This window comes from Canis lupus, chromosome 17 (genome assembly GCF_003254725.2).
Source record: "Canis lupus dingo isolate Sandy chromosome 17, ASM325472v2, whole genome shotgun sequence".
Classification (NCBI taxonomy): Eukaryota; Metazoa; Chordata; class Mammalia; order Carnivora; family Canidae; genus Canis; species Canis lupus.
The window spans coordinates 8,044,853-8,070,155 of record NC_064259.1 but is presented as its reverse complement, the minus strand read 5'-3'; the positions used below and the strand labels follow the sequence as shown (position 1 = coordinate 8,070,155).

Here is a 25,303-nt window from a genome sequence, read left to right as displayed (position 1 = left end):
GGAGGAGCTGCCCCGTAACCTGCCCTTCTTCCGCCCCCCAAAGGCAAGGAGGAGCTGGAGAGGGCCTGGGGACCGAGGCCTCTTCTATCACCCTTTTATGCTCCTCCGCGGATGGGTGCTCAGGCCCGGGGCCGCGAGAAGACCGCTAGGGACCTGCACAAAGGCTCTCGCATCCCAGCACTTCTGCCCCGGGGGCGAAGCCGGGCGGGGAGTGCGGTGGCCGACCCCGCTGCGCGCCCCTCCGGCCCGTCCGCGGCCCTCCCCCCCCCCCCCCCCCCCCCGCCCCGGGCCCAGGCAGGCCCCTCGCAGGCCCCTCGCAGGCGCAGAGTCCCGCGGGCGGGGGCCGCGGCCGGCGGGCGCTATTATCCCGGCGCGGGTGATGCAAGGCCCGCATAGCTGCGCGCTGAGTCAGCGGGGACGGGCCGCCCGCCCCACCCCCCACCTCGCCGACCCCCGGGGCAGGGGCAGGGGCAGGGGCAGGGGCAGGGCGGGGGGATGCCGGGCCCCGAGGCCGCGGGGTCGCCCTCCCGAGCAGGCGCAGGCGGCCGCGGCGCGCTCCCCCCTCCCCCCTCCCCCGGCCGGAGCTCAGGGCCGCCGCGCGCCCGGGGAACTCGAAGGGGGCGGGGGGGGAGGAAGCGGGGAGGGAAAGAGGCTCCAAAAGGAGAGACGCGGCGCGGGACCGACAGAGGAAACGAAAAGAAGAAAAAAAAAAAAAAAAAAAAAAAAAAAAAAACATGGAGGCGAAGGGGCGGCGGGCGGCGGGGCGGGGGCGCACGCGCGTGCGCGCGGGGGGGGCGGGGCGAGCGGGGGCGCGCGCGGGGCGGGGCGGGGCGGGGCGGGGGCGCGCGCGGGCGGCCGCGGCCCGAGGGGCTTGTGGGTAGCGGCTGCGCGCGGCCGGAGACGCGGTCCGCGCGGGAGTGTGTGAGGCGAGCGGGCTCGTGGAGCGGGGCTGCCGCGGCGGGCATGGGGGCGGGCTGGCGGCGGCCGTAGCGGCCCGAGCCCGGGTTTTCGGCCTCCCGGAGCGCCGGAGGGCGGGGCGGCGCAGCCCGGCGGTGGCCGCGCCGCTTCCCCCGCTCCCGCCCTCGGAGTCCTGAGGGAGCTCGCGGCCGGCGGACGAGCGGACCGGGCGGCGCGAATCTGACTGAGGGGCGGGGACGCCGTCTGCTCGCCGCCGCCGCCGCCCCCGCCGGGCGACCCCGGGCCCCCGGGGCCGGCGCTGAGAGCCGCAGCCGGCGCGACAGGCGCGCGGTGGGCCCCGGCGGAGCCCCGCCCGGAGCCGGCGGTGCGGGGGGCGGCGCTAGGCCCCGGGGCGCCCCGGGCCGGAGCGCGGGCGGCGGCGGCATGAGCCGGGCCCCGGCGACCGGGAAAATGCCCGGCGCCCCCGAGGCCGCGCCGGGGGACGGGGCGGGCGCCAGCCGCCAGAGGAAGCTGGAGGCGCTGATCCGGGACCCCCGCTCGCCCATCAACGTGGAGAGCTTGCTGGTAGGTGCCCCCCCGCCCCGCCCCGCCTGCCCACCCATCCGTGGGAGGGAGGTCTCGCCCCTCCCGCCCCGCTTCCGGCAGCCGGGCCCGGGTCGGAGGCCGGACACTTTCCGCGACCGAGTTCCAGCAGTTGGAGACGCGCTGGATTCCTCCGCTCCCACCTCCCGGAGCGGGTGTCACCCCCGCCCGCCGCCCGCCGCCCGCCGCCCGCCGCCCGCCGCCCCGGGAGGAAGCACCGGCCCCGCTCCCCGCCTCTCCTGGGCCGGGGGGGGGGGGGCGGCTGCAGGGTGTGCGGGGGGGGCGGGGGCGCCCTGCAGCCTCCAGGCCAGCGGCATGCGGCGCCGGGCCGTGGGTCGGGGTCGGGGTCGGGGCCGGGGAAACCCGCCGCGCGCCCTCTGGGGAGATGACAAAGAGCCGGGGCCAAGGAATCCGTCCGAGCTGTCGAGGAGAAGGGATCTCTCCTTCTCGCGGTCCGTCCTTCCTCAGGCAGCTCGTGGAAGACCCCTGTCCCTAGTCAGCACGTAAAGGCTGCTCCCTGGCTCTTGATTTAAGAAAAGGAGCAGGTCTTAGAAATCAGAAACGCACCGTCGAGTTGCCGTGCGTATTTTCCACGCTCGGCCAAGCCCCGACGGTCGTACCGCCCAGGTGCGGTGGGACCCGTGTGCCGTGGAGCTGCACGGATGTTTGGAAGAAGGGGGTGTGGATTTTGACCCCGGGGTTGGAGAGGAAGGTGCAGGAGATGCTCCGGGCTAGGAGGTCACTCCGGAGGACTGGAATTTGCGTGGGCGATCCTTGGACCCTTTGGATGTTTTCTCCGCCACAACTCAAATTTTCACTTGAACTCCCCGCTGGGAGAGACCTGGTGACTGTAAGGCCGAGGAAAACTGCCTCCTCCCTTTCTAGTGATTAACCGACGTTTCCTCCCGAAGTCCTTGGTTATCCTTTGGGGTTTCTGGACTCGCTGGCGGGGTGACTCAGTCCGCGCGGGTTGGCCACGGGGCAGGACCTGGCTGAAGACCGCCTCTCGGTGCAGGAGCGGGACGTGGTGATGGGCTGCGTCCCGTCCGACGTCCTCGCCCTGGCGTCTCCCCGATTTTCGCGTCAGCGTGTGGTTTGTGTGTTTTCATGGCACCCTGACGCCCTGGTCCCTCGTTAGCGCGAAGGGCATGACTTCGCCTAGGCCAAAGCAGAGGCTCCGGGCTTCGCTCCCAGCGTTTCCACTTTGGCATTTTGCTAGCAAAACTTTGACCTAAGGCCAGAAAGTTCAGTTAAAAATAGTACCGCAAGTATCCATCAGGTTCATATTCAATCCCAGATAGAAGATTTTAACGACCCATCACTTTCATCTCTTGGGTCTTTCCTCACGTTAATCAGAGTTATTCCGATCATTCCGAACTTGAACCGAAGCGATTTATACCTGTATTGCGTTCACGCGTTCTGTCTCGTTAGAGTATTTTCTAGACTGTTAAAGTGAAGGCTGTTGTTAAAAGTGCAACATTACACGTTTTAGTCAACAGTTTGGTCCATTCATTTATTGGGCGCTCAATACAGCCAAGACACTTTACACTGTTATTAAGGTGATGTATCGTTGGTATGAGAGTTGACATTAGATGCCGCTGACCGGACAGATTTTGCTATTCCTGTTTTTAGTTGATTAAATATTCTGGTTCTGAGTCGAAGTAAATCTTACCAGGCCAAAAATTGTCCCCTTACTCTTTTCTTTGGAGCAGTGTTGCAGGGCTTCTATTTCAAATAATGAGCTGAAAAAATTTTTAGACTGTATTATAGTACATTAATTTTAAATTATGTGTATTGCACAAAATAGAATGATTGTGTTTTTTTGTGGTGACATTTACGTAAAATTTACCACTTTAGCCATTTTTAAGCGTACAGTTCAGTGGCATTAATTACCTTCACATTGTTGTGCAGCAACCATCACCACTATCCAGTTCCACAATTTTTTTTTTTATCTTTCCAAACAGAAACTCCATGAATTAATCTTTACGAGAATGTTATAAAAACATACTTCCTGGGCAGCCCTGGTGGCGCAGCGGTTTAGCGCCGCCTTCGGCCTCGGGCGTGATCCTGGATACCCTGGATCGAGTCCCACGTCGGGCTCGGGCTCCCTGCATGGAGCCTGCTTCTCCCTCTGCCTGTGTCTCTGCCTCTCTCTCTCTCTCTCTCTCTCTCTCTCTGTGTCTCTATGAATAAATAAAGTCTTTAAAAAAAAGTAAAAACATACTTCCTGAAATACTAATGAAATAAGGGCTGGGATCACTTTAAAGATTTGAAACCTTACAGTTTAGCCTGTACATCACTGATGATTGTTTTACTGCATATGGCACTTCTTTTGGCTTTACTGTAGAAAATAAGTCTTTCTTTAACAGGGAAAACTTAAGTAATATAGTCAAATGAAAACACAGCCATGAGTCTTAATTACTTCTTTCAGGTGCTCAGAAAGTACCACTTAAAATTGTATACTAAGATGACAAAAATATGGAGATGAAATATACCAGAAGTTACTGTATAATTATTCTTAGAAGGTAAAACTCTCTTTGTAGGAAAAAAAATGTTGCATGAGATTACATGCAAAGTGCTTAGCTCAGTGCTTGGTACATAAGTAGTGCTCATTACATTTAGCTCACTGGTGTGCAGTTACCATAGTTAATTGCTAATTGCTTTAAATTTCCTTTGAAAAGGAGAATGGTTTTATTGGCAACTCTTTCTTGCTATATAATTTTGAATAAGTAGCATTATAATTTGAATTTACTATCAGAAAAGTGCTAGCAATCATCAAACATAGGTAAGCTGGATTCTAAGACTATGTCAGTGTTAAAAGACCAAATTGTCTTTTTTTCTCTGCAGACTGGATTCTAAGACTATGTCAGTGTTAAAAGACCAAATTGTCTTTTTTTCTCTGCAGATGCTCCTTGCTTTGCATAGGTCCTTAAATTAATCTGAAGCGAGTGTATCCCTTTTGTGGTTACAGATTGTGGGCTGGTTGGTATTATTTAAAAATGGAGGATTCACCCCCCCCCCCTTTAAGATTTATTTATTTATTTGAGAGAGAAAGAAGAGGAAGGTTGGGGGGGGGGTTGGAGAGGGGAAGAGGGAGAGGCAAGAATCCCAAGTAGATTCCCTGCAGAGCACAGAGCCCAACTAGGGGTACATCTTACAACCCTGAGATCACAACCTGAGCCCAAACAGAGGATGCTTAGCCGATTATGCCACCTGGGTGCCCCTAAAAGAGAGTTTTGGGAGAGGTTTGTTTCTATCATACTTGTTTGGAGGAGAGGAACTTCAGTGGTACATTTTTGCAGTGTTTGAAACTTTTTGGTAAACATCCATGTTTTGTTGTCAAGACTCAGCTTCTCATACTGCTTTCCCAAATAATATGGTAAAAAGAATTGTGCTTTAATATGCTGGAGAGATGTCTTTTCCCCTCCCTCCCTCCCTCCCTCCCTCCCTCCCTCCCTCCCTCCCTCCCTTCCTTCCTTCCTTCCTTCCTTCCTTTTTCTTGATTTTATTTTTTAAGTAATCTCTACACCCAATATGGGGTTCAAACTCACAATTTTGAGGTAGAGTTGTATGCTTTACCAACTGAGCCAGCCAGGTGCCTCTGAAGATCTTTCTAAAGAGCTGTGCTTTTGGGTTTTAATGTGTTTTACTAAAAGAGTAAATGGGATCAGGCTTGAGTAAACTGTTTTCTTTAGACCGGTGTTGATGGGGAAAGGTGATTAAAATTTTATTTATGAATTTCAGTGACTTAGTACAAAATGCTTTTTTTTTTTTATTGATTTCATTATACCAGTAAACTGTATACACATATTTCTTATCACATTGCTTAGATTTCAGCTTAGTACTGGTTATCTGCCTAAAGTAAAATTTTATGTGTATTTTTTCTCCACTGACAAATAAGTGTATTATAAAGATATACAAGTGAAATAGAAAAAAAATTGAGAAATTGTTTTATACATGTTTTCCTTTTGTGAAATAAAAGTTGAGCATTTATAATATAAAGGGGATTACTTCAAAATTTGTGTTTTGATGATCATTAAAGAAAATGAATTAGCTAGAAAGGTTTAAAAAAGTAATGCATGGAATTTACTGTTTAGGTAAAGTTGAACCTCTTTGAAAGTACAGGTCCACAGCCCTCACCTACAATTTTGCTATATAACGAACTCAGAAAACCAAGTTTTTTTTTTTTAAGATTTTATTTATTCATGAGAGAGAGAGAGAGAGGCAGAGACACAGGTAGAGGGAGAAGTAGGCTCCACACAGGAAACCCGACATGGGACTCGATCCCGGGTCTCCAGGATCATGCCCTGGGCCGAAGGTGACACTAAACCGCTGAGCCACCTGGGCTGCCTGAAAACCAAGTTTTTGACGACTTACTTGATCATAACATCTGACCTGATCTGATGTTAGAATATTTATAATCAATGTGTCCCTCTTGGTGTAATTGGGATAGCTTTTCCTTGGTGAAACATCAAAAAAATAAAAAAATTGAAGTGTTTGATTTCAGAGTGCTACAGGAGACTTGCAAGAGGGTTTTCAGAAGGGCAGCCCTGGTGGTGCAGAGGTTTAGCGCCGCCTGCAGCCCGGGGTGTGATCCTGGAGACCCAGGATCGAGTCCCACATCGGGCTCCCTGCATGGAGCCTGTTTCTCCCTCCGCCTTTGTCTCTGCCTCTCTGTTGGCTCTCTCTGAATGAATGAATAAATAAATCTTAAAAAAAAAAAAAAAAGAAAAAGAAAAAAAAAGGGTTTTCAGGAAAGTACTTTATATGGTGTGTGTGTATGTGTGTGTGTGTGTGTGTGTGTGTGTATATATATATATATAGTATATGTACTTTATTGCCATTCTAAAATCCAGAAAATTCAGAAACATCTTGCCAATATAAGTCCAGTGAAGACTTACATACATCTTTAACACTGTAGTTATAAAGAAATAGTGAATAAGTATCTTGAAACCTAAGTTGTTTTAGTTGAATCCTGATCCAGTAGTCCTCTTTTCCCATTTTGAATTTTGAAATATTCTAAGCATTAAGAGAATATAGCATGAAAATATGAATTATGAAGCATAAAAAACAAGCATTCATGAAATCATTGCCCAATTTAATGAATAGAACACTAGCCTGTTGAAGTTACCATGTGTTGCTGCTTGATCAGTCTTCATGCATTCTCTCCTGTTGCCCTGAAATTTTTTTGAGGATTTATTTATTTGAAAGAGAATGTGTGCTCGAGTGAGCAGGGGTGGGGGCATAGGAAGAGGGAGAGAGAGAATCTCAACTCCCCACTGAGTATGGACCTTGATCTCATGATCCTGAGATCATGATCCAAGCTGAAATCAAGAGTCAGCCGACTCAGCCACCCAGGTGCCCTCCTCCAAGATTTTTATTATTTCCTTGTTTTATTTTATAGATTACCAGATTTGTATGTATCCCTAAACAGTACTGCTTAAGTTTTACTTACTTTTTTTAACTTTAAAAAAGGTCAAAATTTTTATACTATGTTTTGTGACTTGTTTTTTTCAATCAAAGTTATATTTCCCAGATGTACCCACATTGTGGTTTATTCATTTTCACTGCTACCATAAACCAAAGCATATTGCTCCAATCTATTTAATGGATATTTAGGTGGTTTTTCTTTTCTGCTATTATGGACAGAATTACTGTGAACATTACTGGAGCCCATGTGAAGTATCTATAGGCCAGTGTATGTGTTTAGGATTGGAATTGTTGGGTTTTAAGATACACACACACACATATATGTATATATATATATAGAATTGTTGGGTTTTAAGATATAGATATAAAACAAAATAATGGATAGAGTTTAACTCTTCCACCAACATTTTTTAAAAGATTTATTTGAGAGAGAAACAGAGCACACGCGGGAGCAAGGGAGCGAGCAAGTGCCAGGAGAGGGGCAAGGAAGGGGAAGAGAGAATCTCAGACAGACTACCCCCTGAGCACAGGATCCTGGCATAATGACCTGAGCGAAAACCAAAAGTTGGACGCTTAACCCACTGAGCCTCCCATGTACCCTTTCTCCCAAAATTTTATTATGGAAAATTTCAAAGTGTTGTAAAGTTGAAAGAATTGATGCTGAACATCTGTATACTGATCACGTAATTACTAGTTTGCTGTATTTGCTTTATTGCATCTGTCCCTCCCTTTATCTATCTCTTGCTATATCTTTTGGTTTTGATTCATTTAAAATAAATTGTAACTATTGGTATGCTCCTTTAAGTACTTCAGCATGCACTTTGTTGAGTATAGTTCAGTATTTGTTTAGGCTTTTAATTTTTTTATTAATTTTTTTTGTTTAGACTTTTTAAAGATTACATTTACATACAGTGATACGTACAGATCTTAAGTATACATTGATGGGTTTTGACCAGTGCACACACTTGCGTAATGCAAATCCTTATCAAGATACAGAATGTTATTACCAACCCAGAAATCTTCCTTATATGTCTTTTCAGCTAATTCTGCATCCCCTTCCCATAGATTCTATCACTCTTCTTTTTTTTTTTTTTTGGTACTAAAGATTACTTTAGCCTCTTGAAGGTCATATAAGTGGAATCCTGTATAGTGTGTACTCTTTTGTATCTTATGTATTTAGCTTAGCATAGTTTTTGAGATTCATCCATGTTATTATGTGTATCAGCAGCTTGCTCCTTTCTTATGACTGAGTGGTATTCCAATAAATGTGCAACCAAAGTGTGTTAGCCATTTCCTCTTGATGGATACCTGGGCTGTTTTGAGTTTTTGGCTATTATATATAATATATTACATGCTTTGATACTTAATCAAGCTTGCTAAGAACAATCTTGTATTAAGTCTTTGTGAGGATATGTTTTCATTTTTTTTTAAAGTACCTTTTCCTTTTTTTTTTTTTTTAAAGATTTTATTTATTTATTCATGAGAGACACAGAGAGAGAGAGAGGCACAGAGACACAGGCAGAGGGAGAAGCAGGCTCCATGCAGGGAGCCCCATGTGGGACTTGATCCCTGGACTCCAGGATCACACCCTGGGCTGAAGGCAGGCTCTAAACCGCTGAGCCACCTGGGCGTCCCATGTTTCATTTCTTTTGGGTAAATACTTAGTAGTGGAATTGCTAGGTCATAAGGTAGAAGTATGTTTAATTTTTAAGAAGTAGCCAGATGGGGGTACCTGGCTGGCTCAGTTGGTGAAGCATAAGACTCTTGATCTGTGACTTCAGGCCCCAAATTGGGTGTAGAGATTACTTAAAGTCTTAAAGAAGAGAGAGGTAGAGAGGCAGCCAGATCTTTTCCCAAAGTGGTCATAGGATTTTACACTCCCACAGCAGTGAATGAGAGTTCCAGTTCCTCCCCAACACCGAGTCTTAAATTTTAGCCACTCTGTGGGTGGTGGGTACTGGTATCTCATTGTGATTTTAATTTGCAATTTTTTGATCATTATGATAACAGATTTTTCAGGCACTTACTGGCCATTTGTGTATCTTCCTTTGTGAAATATTTGTTCACATTTTTGCCCATTTAAAAAAATTTGGGTTCTTTAGTGGCTTATACAGGTTCTTTATCCTATACGTGGTTCTTTGTCAAAAGTTTGGAAATGTTTTCTCCCGGTCTGTGGCGTGTTTTTTTTTTTTTTTTTAAATAAAAAATTTTTGTGGTTATTGCTTTCTCTGCCTAAGAGACTTGCCTTTCCCCATGTTACAAAGATATTCTCTTTTTCTTTCCTTTGGGAATTTTATAGTTTTTTCGTATTTAGGTCTAAGATAGATGTGAAGCCAGTTTTAGTGTGTGATACGAGTTAGGGCTCAAGGTTCATTTCCCCCATCCCCACTGGTACTTCCCATATCCAGTTATCCAGACTATCATTTTTTCTGCAGCTTTATTGATACGTAACTGACACATAACATTATATGAGTTTAAGGTATACAGTATGTATGTATACAGTATATGTATATATTGCCAATTGCTTACCACAGTAATGGTTATTTACATTCTTCACCTCACATAATTACCCTGTGGTTTGTTGCTATTGTTGTTAGTGTGAGAATATTTAAGATTTACTATTTTAGCAACTTTCAAGTGTACAATATTTTTTTTTCTTAAGATTTTTTATTTAATCATGAAAGAGAGAGACAGAGAGGCAGAGACACAGGCAGAGGGAGAAGCAGGCTCCATGCAGGGAGCCCAACATGGGACTCCGGGATCACGCCCTGGGCTGAAGGCGGCGCTAAACTGCTGAGCCACCTGGGACTACCCACAGTACAGTATTGTTAACTATAGTCACCAGCACCAGGTTTTTAAAAACACTTTTCTGATTGAATTGCTTTAGTGCCTTTGTCAAAAATGAATTTACTGATAGGTGGGTTTTTTATTTGTCTATCTACCTCCTAGTAACTATATTTGTTACAGTTCTATTGTTTAACCCATGCTCTATTCAAAATTTATTTTGTAGTTTTATCTTTTTACCTGAAGGACATCAGCAGGCAACTGTGGTTAAAAAACCTAGATTTTATTTTTTTGAAGGGAAGAAAGATGTAAATTTTTGTAATTATAAAAAGTGTTTTTTTAAAAGATTTTATTTATTCATGAGAGACACACAGAGAGAAGCAGAGTCATAGGCAGAGGGAGAAGCAGGATTCCTACAGGAACTAGATGCAGGATTCGATCCCAGGATCCTGGGATCACAACCTGAGCCAGAGGCAGATGCTCAACCACTGAGGCACCCAGGTGCCCCCAAAATAATATGTTCTTATTGTAGAAAATTTAAGAAATAAAACTATAAATGCAAGTGACATATTTAGTCTCCCCACATAGAGTTAACATTTAGGTATAAATACCTGTCTGAAAAAGTAAAATAGAAAAAAAAAGTAGAACTACATCGAACATGTGCTTTGTCATTTTAATTTTTTTTACACTTAATGAATAATAGAAGCTTTTGTATAGTTAAATTTATCACCCTTCTCATTGTAGAGTGATCTTTGGCTTAGATGTCATTCTGAGGACATTCTCCGTCACCCAAGATTATGATATCATACACTCTAATTTTCCTTTAGTACTTTAATAATTTTATTTTTAGTGTTATCTTTAGTGATATTTCTATTGCATTTTGAATTCTGATGGAAACCATGAAATAGGGGTATGAAGATTTTATCAGGAAGTTTGTGATAAATATTAGAGTACCCAAAATAATAATTGGAAGCCTTTGTTTATATCTCTTTGTTCTTGTCTTATAACTTTCTATTTGGAGAGTGGTGCTTGTGGGAGGAAAGAGGATAATGATTATAGATTTGGTCTTCCATTTGGGTGTCTTGAGTTTTTTCATGGAAATACTGCTTAAAACTGTACTTAAAAATACTACTCTGGGGGATCCCTGGGTGGCTCAGTGGTTTGGCCCCTGCCTTTGGCCCAGGGAGTGGTCCTGGGGTCCCGGGATCAAGTTCCGTGTCAGGCTCCCAGTATGGAGCCTGCTTCTCCCTCTGCCTGTGTCTCTGCCTCTCTCTCTATCATGAATAAATAAATAAAATCTTAAAAAAAAAATACTACTCTTGAGATGCTTGGGTGGCTGAGTCGTTAAGTGTCTGACTCTCAGCTCAGGTCTTGATCTCAGGGTTGAGTTTGAGCCCTGCATATTGGATTCCACGCTGGGTGTGTAGCGTACCTAAGAAAAATATTCTATGCTGACATTCAAAAAAAATATATATATAAGCTGTTAGTGATCACAGTTACCCGTGAAGAGAATTTGAGTGACTCAAGGCTACTTACGGCTTTTGTGGGGGAAAAAACCCCCACAAAATAACATTTTCCACTGACAGCTTGTTATATAGAGCTTAATATTTAAATTAATGTCAAATCATGGTGGTATTTGGGACTCTACTAAAACTGTCTCTTCTTTATCCTTAATTATAGTTATTCTTCCCTCTTATCTGTACTTTTTTTTCTATAAAATGATTGGATTATGGAGATAGATTTGTAAATTATGCAATTAACAGCCCCAGATGACCCTCACTCATCTTTTTGGAAAGCATTTGGATCACAATAGTTAGTACTTCGCACTCATTCTTGTGTGTGTGCGCGCGTGCACGCTCTCTCATTATCTTTCTCTCTTACTTTTTTTTTTTTAAGATTTTATTTATTCATGAGAGGCACGGGGGCGGGCGGGGGGGGGTAGGCAGAGACAGAAGAAGGCTCCATGTAGGGAGCCCGACGTGGGACTCCATCCCAGGTCTCCAGGATCACATCCTGGCTGAGGCAGTGCTAAACCGCTAAGCCACCAGGGCTGCCCTCTCTCTTACTCTTTCATTTGCTCTCTCCTCCTCCCTCCTTTCCTCCTTCCCTCTCTCTCTTTCTGTGTTTGTCTCTGTGTGTGACAAAAAGGAAATATTGAGATTCGTTTTTGGTTCATCTTTGATAATTTGGAGGAGTGTTTCAATAATTCCAAGAGGGATTTTATGTTTTGTTGCTTGATTGTGATAAGTTGTTTGTTCAGATAACTAAAGTGCTTTATACATTTTTTGTTATAGTTAATTGATCACTTATTATTCAATATCTGATTTCCTTTATTCTCTGAGAGTTTAGACTTTTTAGTTATAAAGCAACTGATAGAAATTTTCTTTCTTTTTTCTTTTTTTAAAGATTTATTTATTAGAGACAGCATGTGGGGAGGGGCAGAGGGAGAGGAGGGGGAGAGAAGCAAACTCTACTAAGCACAGAGCCCAACACGGGCTGACCTGAGATCATGACCTGAGCCGAAATCAAGAGTTGGACGCTCAGCCAACTGAAAGACCCAGGAGCCCCCCAAATTTTCTTTTTTTAAAAATTAAATTTATTTATTCATGAGAATCAGAGAGAGAGAGAGGGAGAGAAGCAGAGACACAGGCAGAGGGAGAAGCAGGCTCCCTGCAGGGAGCCCAATGTGGGACTTGATCCTAGGTCTCCTATCACACCCTGAGCTGAAGGCCGGCGCTAAACTGCTGAGCCACCTGGGCTCCCCCCCCCCCCGCCCCTTTTTAAGGGATTATAGACTTGGAACTGATTTCTAACACATTAGAGTTGTTTTATATGCCAGGGAAATGAATAGTAGAACTTCCTCTAGTAGTACTTTAGATGGAAACAGCAGAACAGAGTTGGCATTATCTTAATTACCTGTGATTATGATAAGGAATGCTTAATACACTAAGTGTTGTCTTATATACTTGGTTTTGAGCTTATTTGATGAGCTCTTTTAGGACATGCGTCTTTTTTTTATTGTTGTGTCCGGTAAATTTTTGATACATGAACTAACAGATAATTTTTTAAGTAACAGGAGTGATAACCTGTAGAAATATATTCCTGTTTATTTTTATTATTTTTTAAATAATTTTTTAAAAAGATTTTATTTATTTATTAATGAGAGATACAGAGAGAGAGGCAGAGACACAGGCAGAGACACAGGCAGAGAGAGAGAGACTCCATGTAGGGAGCCTGACACGGAACTCGATCTCGGGTCTCCAGGATCATGCCCTGGGCTGAAGGCAGGCGCCAAACCGCTGAGCCACCGAGGCGTCCCTATATTCCTGTTTAAAGAGCTTTAAAGTATTCTCCAAATAAACATTTTGATATATGTTCTTGTCACTTATTTCTTACCTATTTGTAGGAAAGAACATAAGTAAACATCTGTATATACAAAGAGGATATCCTTGAGTGAAAGAATTAATTGGAGGTTAGGTAGGAAAAGTGAATAATGATTTGGACATTTTCTGGATTGTGGTGAAATAATTTGTTTTGGAAAGGAATTAAGCTAATTTTATTCTAGTGAAGTAAAGACTTTGTGTAGGCTGTACAGCTTTTATCATTTATTGAGTTTCATCTATTCCCCTCACCCCCTAATTTTTCTTCTGGTTAAATATATCCAATTCCTTTTTATATACCTAGGTGATGCCTGTGTTGAAACAGTGCTTCATATGTAAGGACAGATGAAATGCTGGTTGGTTTGTACATAAGGTGAAATTCTTTAAAATGGTATATTGACTGTTACTAATAGTAGGCAGTATTGATTAACAAAATTAAAAGAAAGCCAGAGAGCATGAGAACTTTTGATCAGGGGTCAAGAGTGTTATTATAACTCACTATGAATGACTGTTTAAACAATTTTTCAGATATTATCAAGCATTCTGATTCCTAGCATTTTTATGTCGCTTTATTTTATTTTTTTTAAAGATTTATTTATTTATTTATTTATTTATTTATTTATTTATTTATTTATTTATGATAGACATAGAGAGAGGCAGAGACACAGGAGGGAGAAGCAGGCTCCATGCCGGGAGCTCGACGTGGAACTCGATCTCGGGACTCCAGGATCACGCCCTGGGCCAAAGGCAGGCGCTAAACCGCTGAGCCACCCAGGGATCCCCTTTTTATGTCGCTTTAAAATGTTTATTGTTTGGGGGTACCTGGGTGTCTCAGTTGTTGTGTGTCTGCCTTTGGCTCAGGTCGTGGTCCTGGGATCCTGCATGGAGCCTGCTTGTCCCTCTGCCTCTGTCTCTGCCTCTCTGCGTGTCTCTTTTGAATAAATAAAATCTTAAAAAAATGTTTATTGTTTGTGATAATCTGTTCTTTATCTAATAAATCCCAATACTTGATTTTTCATGTTCTCTTTGCGTTGAATTTAAAACAGGTATAGAAGGAAGAGAATTAGAGTATGATTTTTCTTCTCCATATAATAATAATGGCTGTCAGCAAAGTAGAGCAATACACAGTATCTTGCTTGTAGTAGGTTCTTGATAATTGTTGGTTGAATGATAAATACAGGCTTCAGATGTAGTACAGTTGAGAAGACAGTGTTTCAGTCTCTGATTTGCTCTTAGAATGAGCTCTGAAATAAAAGTCTGGCAGAGAGTGGTCAGCAGGTGTTGAACATAGGTATATTGTTTATTGAATTCTTTTTTTTTTTTTAAGATTTTATTTATTTATTCATGAGAGACACAGAGACACAGGCAGAGGGAGCAGGCTCCCTGTGAGGAGCCCGATGCGGGACTCAGTCCCAGGCCCCAGGATCATGACTTGAGCCAAAGGCAGACAGATGCTCAACCACTGAGCCACCCAGGTGCCCCATTAGTTCTTTTTATTCTTTTTATTTTATTCTATAATTTCCATATCGTAGAGTTCACCTATTTATAAGTATACAATAAACTGGTTTTCAGTAAATTTATGGAGTTGTGCAGCCATTATCATGATCCGTTTTTATTAACCCCTCGGAATTTCCTTGAGCATGTTTGCAGTCACTACTTACTCCCAGGGAAGCCAACTACTGATACATTTTCTCTGTAAGATTTTCTTTTTCTTTTTGGAAATTCCATAAAAGTGGAATCCTACAGTATTCAGCTATTTGTTTCTGGTTTCTTCCACTTACCATAACATTTTTGAGGTTCTTCTGTGTTGGAGCATATGTCAGTATTTTGTTATTTTTTATTGCTAATATTCCATTGTATATGATATACCGTATTTTGTTTATGAAGTCACCATATGTGTATGGATGTGTGTTATTTCTCTTAATCTAGATTTTAAGGAGTTAGATTGCTGGGTCATATGGTATACCTCTGCTTAACTTTTTTTTCCCCCCTTTTATGCTTAGCTTTTAAGAAACTGACAAACTTTTCCAGAATGGCTGTTTCATTTTACATTCCCACCAGCAATGTATGAGGATTCCAGTTTTTCCATATGTTCAGAGAACACTGAACATTGTATGTCTCTGTGGTGATAACCATGATAGTATATTTTACTAATGATAAATGATGCTGAGCACTGCTTCCTGTACTTGTTATTTTGTTTTTTAAATTTTTACTAAGGTACTATGAGTCTGATCTAGTAAAAGGAGTTTCATTTTGTATACCACAGGCCAGTTCCAATGTTTAAAAATTGAATACATATAGATCAGAGAGCCCTATATAGGTGAAACTATCCTACTGACTAGTATCTATCTGAAAGACCTAATTAACACTAACATGTTTTTTTTTTTTTTAAAGCCTTGTGTGGTACCTTCCAAGTAATGAATGTACCTTGCTGAGCTGTGTAAGCCGTGATAATGGCTGTGAAGTCTCTACTGGTTGAGTTATTTGTAAGATACGGATCAAATTTGAATACTTCTGACTTAAATTATGGTCTTTGATTGTTTCTTCATTCTGTTTTGTGTTGATCTTTACTCTAAAAATTTTTTTTTAATTTTATTTTTTTAAAAAAGATTTTATTTATTCATGAGAGACAGAAAGAGAGAGAGGCAGAGACACAGGCAGGAGGAGAAGCAGGCTCCATGCAGGGAGCCTGATGCGGGACTTGATCCTGGGATCCTGCCCTGCACCAAAGGCAGGTGCTAAACCACTGAGCCACTCAGGGATCCCCCAGTTTTTTTTTATTTTGAATATCTTGAGTAAGCTTATACACTGATTTTGTCAACTTAACCCAACATTTATCTTTATAAAACTTTTCTGTTTTACATAAAAAATAAACAGTTCTTATTATTAATTTTGTAATTTGGTTCCTGTGAGAGTGGGTAATTATTGGTATTTCAAATGGAATGTGTTACACTTGGCTTTTGGCTTATGCTTTGAGTACCCATCTGAATTATATCATACAGATACACATGTTACTTCTTGTTCATAGGTGGCACTGATACTGATTTGAGGGCTTAAATTATGAGCAGAGTTTTAGAACTTAACCAAGACCATGCTCTTTTCATATGTAAAAGTAGCTGCTATATATACCCATTCTGTATCAAGATATTACCTTACTGTTTTGCTTTGTGTTTTCAGTGTGATTCTTTTAGAAGTCATACTAAAAGTATGCTTATTGAAATTGAAATTGTTGAGCTTTAGTTTATATTGTGTTTTTTGAAATTTCTAAAAAATATTTTGTTTATTTGAGAGAGAGAGCACAGAGGGAGAGGGAGAAGCAGGTTCTGCTGAGCAGGAAGCATGATGTGGGGCCTGATCCCAGGACCCTGAGCTCATGACCTGAATTGAAGGCAGATGCTTAACTGATTGAGCCACTTAGGCACCCCATATTTTTTGAGTTTTTATTAAAGATAACCACAAATGGGACTTTTGAGCAGAAAGGAAAATTTAGGAAATAATTGTTTCAGTACTTGAGATGCTTTAATTTATTACGGATGAATTTTTAAAATTTTGGTTATAGTGATATTTATTCTTCTAAAAGGAAAGTGCAGTAGAGTGCCTGGGTGGCTCAGTTTGGTTAAGCATCCAACTCTTGATTTTGGCTCAGGTCATGATCTCAGAGTAGTGATTGAGCCCCGTTTGGGGTTCCATGCTGGGTGTGGAGCCTGCTTAAGATTCTTTCTCTCAGTCTCCCTCTGCCCCTCCCCTGCTCCTCTAAAACAAAACAAAACAAAACAAACAAAAAAATAAAAGGAGAGTGCAACAGCCAAACTGCAGTGAAGTATGAGGCCTGCAAGAGCTAGTGAAATGTGTCTTTGTATATTGAAGCTCTTGCAAAAATATTTTGGGTATTAAATGTGTAAACATTGGTATGATTTTGAAAAATGTTTCACTTTTTTGGGGTAACTTGTAGAGTTATAGTTTGTGGTACTTGGGCTTTTATATATTTATATATATATGGCATATTTTATTGTGTTACATAATGAATAAAGTTCAAGTTGAAGTTGAATGGTTAAAAATGATGTGTTGTGATTGAACAGTATGCCTGTGTTGAAAGAATCAAGATTTAAACATTTTTTTCCTGTATGAATCATTAGATTTCTCTAAGGGCTACTGACAGGTTATATAATCAGCATCTGTGGCATTAGTAAAGACTAAAAGGAAGATCTATCAGAATTATTTTCTTTCAGAGATGTATCAAAATTATTATTTTCTTTCAGAGAAGTTAGCTATCAAGTCAGTATTGGGGAAAGAACTAATGCAAAATTTAAACCGTATTGTAAAATTTAGCCATATTGTTGCTATTCTAAATTTAGCAGAGTTTGTCTGGAGTTAACAGAATATTTGGAATTGCTTTTAAATATCTAAAAAATGAACTTTGAATTTTTTATTGCCTTCTCAATGACTGTATTTCTCAAAATCACTGAAATTAATGTGCAAATGAAATTATGATGAACTTTTCTTTGAACTTTATATGCATGGCATAATCTTAGTGTTTGACATGAAATGATTTTTTTGTCTTAACATTCTTTCAAAAAGTAATCTTAAGGAAGCTTTAATAAATGAATTGACAAAAATTTTCCTATTGGATTAAAATAAAAAGGAAATTTATAGATACAGATATATCTGGAAATTTAAAAACTTAATACCATTATAGTATATTTCTTGGCTCCTTATAGGTTATTTATTTATTTATTTATTTATATTATTTATTGATTTATTTGAGAGAGAGCCAGCATGTGAGTGAGGGGGGTGGTGAGGGTGGTGGGTAGAGGGAGAGAAACTCAAGCAGACTCCATGCTGTGCAGGGAACCTGATGTGGGTATCCATCCCAACACCCTGAGATCATGACTGGAGTCAAAATCAAGAGTCAGTCACGCATTTAACCAACTGAGCACCTGGGCGCCCCATATAGGTCATTTTAAGTTACAGGTTTTCTAATCTGTATCTGCTAAATCCAGTAGTTAAGACAGTGGTTTAAAAATCTTGTTATATATAGGGCGGCCCGGGTGGCTCAGCGGTTTAGCGCCGCCTTCAGCCCAGGGCATGATCCTGGAGACCCAGGATCGAGTCCCATGTCAGGCTCCCTGCATGGAGCCTGCTTCTCCCTTGGCCTGTGTCTCTGTCTCTCTGTCACTCATGAATGAATAAATAAATATTAAAAAAAAATCTTGTTATATATAGCACTCAACTACAGATCTTTAGAAATACTGATGCCTGGCTTTCTCCCCCTGGACTTTCAAATATAATAGGTATCTGGTGTGGGCTGGAGATCAGGAGTTTTAAAAGTTCCAAAGGTGGTTCTCAAGTGCAGGAAAGCGTGGGAACTACTGAGCTGAGAGGTGCAATATTGTAATTTAAGGATTGGTAGAGAGGGCATTGGGTTGAAAATGTATCTGAGGAAAGGAGAATACTTAGTGTTTTTTTCTTTCTTTATTTTTTGTGACTCACCGAGGCTTGGATGAAGCCAGAAAGTCAGAATTATCTGTTGGAAGCCAGAATCACACCCAGGATACTTGGTGGAAATGGTGTGAGATCCTCTGATTTAGATGGTCTGTAGTGGGGGCAGGAATTTGCATTTAAACGAGAATCTCAGGTGCTGGTGCAAGTTAGTAGTGATCACCAAGGCTTGAGAAATTTGTATGTGTTGCTTCTTGTACTAACAAAACCAAAACCAAATAGTCAAGATCTCCTTGGCCCACAGAATTATATATGTGGAAAAGGCTGGCGAATGGAGAAGTGCCAGATTTTCTGAAATATCAAGGGTAATCACATTTTCTGTCTTTTTTTTTTTAAAGCTCCATAGGAATCAGACGAAGGTTTTTCTTTTTCTTACTTTAGAAGGAAATTTATTTTGCTTTGCTGAGCTTTTCTGAAGGGAGAATCAGACAAGATAGACCAAAAGAAGTGTAAAACAATTTTTATTGTGATAAAATATACAGAATATACAATTACGATATAGTGATGTCATTATGTCTTAACCCTTTCTTGAGAAGTATAATCTACAGACACTATATTGGCCTGGAAAATACATAATTTTGGTGTTTCACATTTAATAAATCACGACAGGGAAATAATGACAGCCTGTTTTGTCACTGACAGTTGATTTGATTCAGAAAGAAAAATTTCACTAGAAATATATGGTCCTTCAAAGCATAGCACCTAAAGCAGCATGGTGTGTATATATATATATATGCCTGTGTTTAAAAAATAAAATTACTCAAAAATGATTCTGTGGCCTTTTTAAAAACAACCAAAAAATAAAATGTTAAATATATAAAAGCTTTATATTAAACTTTTTTGAAATTTTATTTTCAGAGCAGGCTTCATGTTGATTATATTATATAACAGTTATCTTATTAGTATGTTACTATTTAGATTTTCTTAAATGCACATTCCTTGCAATTATGTCTCTTTACATCATTGGAAATAAGAGAAAACCAGACAGTTTATACACAGTGGATAAATTGTGCCTATTTTTCACTTTCTCGTGTATTTGTATAGACTTCCTTTTGTGTGGCCATTTTAATTTTGGTAGTTAAGAGGTATGTAGTATATTAGAATTTTGAAAAAGTTTTCATTTATTGATTCTTGGGATAATAGTTATAGCTATTAGAGGAATAGCAGTTGTGAGTTTTGTTTTGTCTTTTTTTGATATTTGAGTCGTTAGCAGCTCACTTTTTGTACATTTTATGTTGTGTGTGTGTGTGTGTTTAAGATTTTATTTATTCACTCATGAGACTGAGAGAGAGAGAGAGAGAGAGAGAGGCAGGCAAAGGGAGAAGCAGGCTCCTCATGGAGCAGGAGCCTGATGCAGCGGCGTTTGATCCCAGGATACCTGAGCCCGAAGGCTGGTGCGTAGCGCCTTAGCCACCCAGGCTCCCTATCTTGTGGTTAATAAAATTGGACACATTTGTGGCCAAGGCAATATTAATTAATATTTTTGAGATTATAGAGTGATACATAGTATCTTTAAAACCCTAAAAATTTGTGACAGTTTATCATTTAAAATGTATCCATTCTTCCAAAGTTGTTGTCAAATAGATAACTAAAATGTGAAACAAATCCCAAACTGGGTAGTCCTTCTTTCACTGACTAATATACTTTTGCAGTTATCTTTGGAAGTTTGTTACATCTGATTTTTTTTTTTAACATCTGATTTATTAACACTTCATTGGAAGTGTTTTTTTCATTTATTTCTTAAAAATTTTTTTAAAGATTTTCTTTGAGAGAGAAAACACAAGTGGTGGGGGGTGGAGGGGGTTGGGGGTGGGCAGAGGGAGAAGCAGACACCCTGCGGAGCTCAATCCCAGGGCCCTGAGATTATGACTTGAGCTGAAGGCAGATGCTTAACTCACTGAGCCCAGGTGCCCTGTTTTTTCATTTTAGAAATATTTTACAATCGGGCAGCCCAGGTGGCCCAGCGGTTTAGTGCCACCTTTAGCCTGGGGTGTGATCCTGGAGACCCAGGATCGAGTCCTACATCAGGCTCCCTACATGGAACCTGCTTCTCCCTCTGCCTGTGTCTCTGCCTCTTTCTCTCTCTCTCTTTCTCTCTCTCTCTCTCTGCGTGTCATGAATAAATAAATAAAATCTTAGAAAAAAAAAGAAATATTTTACAATCTAGTCATTTGAATCCCTACTCCATAATACCTCAGCATTGCACAGGATGTTCCAACATTCTAAATATTTAACAAAATGCAATTTAATTTGAGACTTCATGATTTGTTATGTCCATGCTAAAACAGCTCTGAGGCATTATTTCTGATTATAGCTGTAGAATATATATAATTCAAGATTGTAACATTTAAAATTGAGTATGAATATGTTTTAATGTTGTTATATTCTCACTAAAGAATTTAGTCATAAAAGTAAGATGTTATATTGTAAAAGAATGCAAAAACTCACCTAAAGGATTTTGCTGGTAGTTCTGAGAGTTTCTGGGGAAAAAAAATTGTAAAAGGATATATTTTTGTAAAATTAAAAATTTTGAAGGCATTTCAGACAGATTTGTTTTCCATATTTAGAACATTCCCAGAATAGGAGAACAACGGATGATACAAATAAAACTAAATTTGGAACTAATAAAAGGAAACTAGTAAAAATTGGCTTATGAAATTTCCTTCAGAGTGAAGTCATAAAGTAAAACACTGAATACATTCTTAAGAAGTTAATTACTCAGTTTTTGGGAAGAGTTGGAAAGATAACTTATATGATGGTATCTGTCTACTTCAAGGAGATCCTGTATTATCTCTGATACAGATTCTGGTCCTTAGGCATACCAGGATCTGGCTGACAGAGTAGGCTAACATAAGTCTGTTGTCAACTCTTTAACAGCCTCATGGAATAATAATTTGCATTTCTATAGGCAGAAAAAACTGAATTAGTATCCAGGCATAATTAAAATGAATGTGAGGAGAAGCCTGTATGGTGGTAACCACTGTTATGGTGATACATTATATACTTTCCCTGTTGTGGCATTTATGAATTAGGAGATGAATTTTATCTACTTTTATTTATATATCAGTGGTTTTTCTTAGAGTAGAGAGACTTCAGCATAGACTTTTCTATCTTGTGGTTGGACTCTTGTACTCAGGTACCTATCCCTCACTCTCCCATTAGGAGTAAAGGGAAGGGGTTTTTGAAAGGCCAATAGCAAGGAAAAGTCTTCTTTTATTATTATTTTTTAAGTAATCTCTGCACGCATTGTGGGGTTTGATCTCACAGCCCTGAGAGCAAAAGTTATATGCTCCACTGATGGAGCTAGCCAGAAGCACTAGCTGGAAAGTTTTGAGGGATTTATAGCTCACAGATGATGGGCTTTGGGGAAATACACTTATCTTCAGATGTGAAAAGGAAGAGAGTGAGCAGGACCAGGGATAGAGGCAGTCATCCTTTCACTGTTAACTGAATAAATAAACCACATTCTTTTATTTATGCTCTCTACCTCTATCTCTAAGGGGAGACATTCTCTGCTTTGTCTACTTAAAAAGCAAACAAAACAAACTTCATTTTGAAAATTACAAAAGTAATACATGCATATTTAAAAAATTAAAAATTAGGGCAGCCTGGGTGGCTCAGCGGTTTAGTGCCGCATTCCGCCCAGGGCGTGATCCTGGAGACCAGGGATGGAGTCCCGCGTCGGGCTCCCTGCATGGAGCCTGCTTCTCCCTCTGCTTGTGTCTCTGCCTCTCTCTGTCTCTCTCTGTGTCTCTCATGAATAAATAAAAATCTTAAAAAAAATTACAGAAATGAATATAAAATATCAGTTCTCTCTTAGCCCTTTCTCCTTGATCTCAGTCTTTTGAAACAACCACTTTACAGAACATCAGTGTATCACATTCCTTGTATTCATAACAATATATACATGTAACAGTGGTGTATCGTTTTCTTTTTTTCCTTGCATATAAAAAACACGAATACTTAGGTTTTTTTGGTAACCAAATGCATCTGTATCATATCTATCATTTTGTATTTGCTTTCTTTATTTATTTGGAGGCCATCCAGTCAGAACTTATAATTCATCTAGTTCTTTTAGGGAGTATTCCATTATCTGAATTTGCCATGATTATTTTACTGTTTCAGCATTGATAGATATTTAGGTGGTTCTGTAATAAACATTGCTGGAGTGCACATCACTAAATATTTTTGTGCATATATGTGAATATTTCTGTAGATTTCTAGATGGGATGGTTAAAGCATGTACACATTTATTTATTTATTTATTTATTTATTTATATTTTTTTGCATGTACACATTTAAAATTCCAAAATAATCCCAATGTAATGAGAATACACATATTCCCATATCTTTGCTAGGTAAATATCAGCCCTTTACATTATTTGCCAACCTCAGAGGTGAAAAACACCTAGTATCTCCTTTTATTTTTATGTGCATTTCAGTATTTGATTACTAATAAGATTGAGTGCTTGTTGTTAGTCATAGTTTTAATTCTTTTTTAGGATCCACTTCAAATTTATTTTCTTTGTGAGGTCTTCTCTAATTCTTACTTATCCCTTTCCTTAACTCCAGGCAATGACCCTCTTTGCTCTCACAGTACTCTCTGTCGTAAGTGATTAGAATCATGTGTTATGATTATTTACTTATTATATATTAGACCAGGAGTTCCCTATGGTTGTGACCATGTAGTAGTCATTTTTCTAGGTTTCGTATCATGATTTATTGGAAATTTGAGAACTAAAACCTAGTTTTTATGGTAACGAGGCATAAATGCTTTAAAGATAATTTCTTTTATCCTTTTAGTTCTATTGAGATATAATTGATATATAGCACTGTGCAAGTTTAAGGTATACACCGCAATGGCTGGAATTAAGCATATTGCAGAATAATTGCCACAATAAGTTTAACATTCATCGCCTCATTTTGCTATGTAGTATTCTTTATGTCTGCTCAGTGTCTGGCACAGATCTAATAGCATTTAGTGTTTGATTAGGAAGTTTTATAAAATGGTTAGTCTGTTTCCCAATTGGGAGTCTGTATGTAAGGTTTGCGGCCGCCTTTTTTGGAGGAGGGGAAGGGTTGTCTCGTAGTGGTAGTTCTAGTACATGCCTTTATTTTACAAATGAAGAATTAAGTCTAAAGGAGGAACATCTTACTTGGTTAATGAGATATTTTTATTCTTTAATAAAAGGTGTTGTGAAACATAACACAGCTCGAAATGGGGTTATTTATGGTCAGGGATGAATATTGATTTCTAAGATAGATGATGAGCTTTTCTCAGTTCTTACAGACCAAGCTTAATCAATGAGGCTTTTGCCTAATAGTCTTAGCATGTAGCCTTAAACCAATACAAATTATCCCACTTCATTTGGCTCCTTCCTAAGAGTTATGATTCGTATGATACACTAGACATAGACTTTTCTAGCTGCACGTACTGGCTGACTCCTGAGAGACCTGGTGTCTTGTCTTTTAGAGAACTCTTGAAACCTGTCCTCTTAGCCATCTTTCCATGAAGTGATCCCACCAAACCTTATCACATTATCCTTTCCCGCCCAAGATACAAGTCATTAAACACATCTCTTCTCATCTTTGTTCCCTCACCTACTCCCCTCCTTTTCAAACATGTTACCTTTGTTCTAAGGCTAAATATAATTACATCTTTAAATTCTTTACCGAATGTTACTTTTATCTTTGTTAAGTAACACCACTGATCTTCCTCCTAAGGGAAATCCCTTTCCTCTCTAGTGGAACTTTACCTTCCTTTATTCTCTACAGATTCCAGTTGTAGGAAAGTATAGGAAAGTGGTTTCCTGCTTTCTTTGCCTTACTGTGCCTGTAAAACCTTCCTGTTAAAATTCCCCTTGCTGAGTCTCAGTCTCACGAAGTTGGTGTGTACATCTCTGCTTGCTCTTTGAAGACATGGACTTCTTACAGACTTCCTTTCTGTGTGAGGTTGTGCCATCATTCTAGGTGAATTTAGTGTTTATGTGAACAGAGTACCCGGGACCCTGGCTTCATAGTTACCTCATTCTAGTGGAGATCTTCACCTAACTCATTTACTTACACTCATGAAATTACTCTGGACCTCACCATTACCTGAAATCAGCTTTACCTGTGAGATCATTAATTTAAATATCTTGCTCCTGAGCTCTTAACCTCTTGATGCTTTTGAGATCCACAATTCTCGACTCCTCTCTCCACCAAATGCTTTCTTTATAAGCAGGCAAGAATCCATTGTCTGTCACTTGAGACCTCTTGCTAGAATTGTTTCCTTGCCCTGTTAAATTTCTGTCATATGCATTTGCATTTAGGTTTTGTATCAGTTTGTCTTTCTGGCTATACAAAAGATGTTCATTGAGCACTGATGGAGGAAAAAAAAGTTACTACCCAGATTAAAAAAAAAAAAAAAACTACCCAGATTAGTGATACTGTGAATTCATGGTCTCTATTTCTTTTAAGAGTAGTCCGAATGGCAAGCAATTCTCTCATTCTCCTTAGGGTCCGTTTTAAACGTTCTTTTCTGTCTTTGAGCAAAGTGTGCTCCACAGATGGTCTTCTCACTTCACGAGAAAATAGAAGCCATCAAAAGGATATCCCTTAAATTTCCTGTTACTTGACTCACTGGTTTATCTCTTCTGTACCATTTGTTCTTTTCCTTCTGTTCAGTGGATGAGGTGTCCATCATTCTGTCTCAGGCTGGTTCTCCAACT

At 40.6% G+C, this 25,303-nt stretch overlaps 1 protein-coding gene across 14 annotated transcripts in view; it reads left to right on the top strand.

The window, feature by feature from the left end:
• Nucleotides 1-897: 897 nt before the first annotated feature.
• ROCK2 (Rho associated coiled-coil containing protein kinase 2) overlaps nucleotides 898-25,303 on the top strand; it is a 143,850-nt gene continuing 119,444 nt past the window's right edge. For 4 of the 14 annotated variants that reach the window (XR_007403332.1, XM_049096146.1, XM_035700671.2 and 1 more), the window contains exon 1: nucleotides 898-1,482. Coding sequence is in view for 9 of the 14 variants with exons in the window: in XM_049096146.1 (XP_048952103.1) it covers nucleotides 1,342-1,482 (141 nt within the window). In the remaining 5 variants the exon portion in view is untranslated. The remainder of the gene's footprint in view (nucleotides 1,483-25,303) is intronic. The other 10 variants (XR_007403337.1, XR_007403336.1, XR_007403333.1 and 7 more) reach the window with 4 other exon arrangements.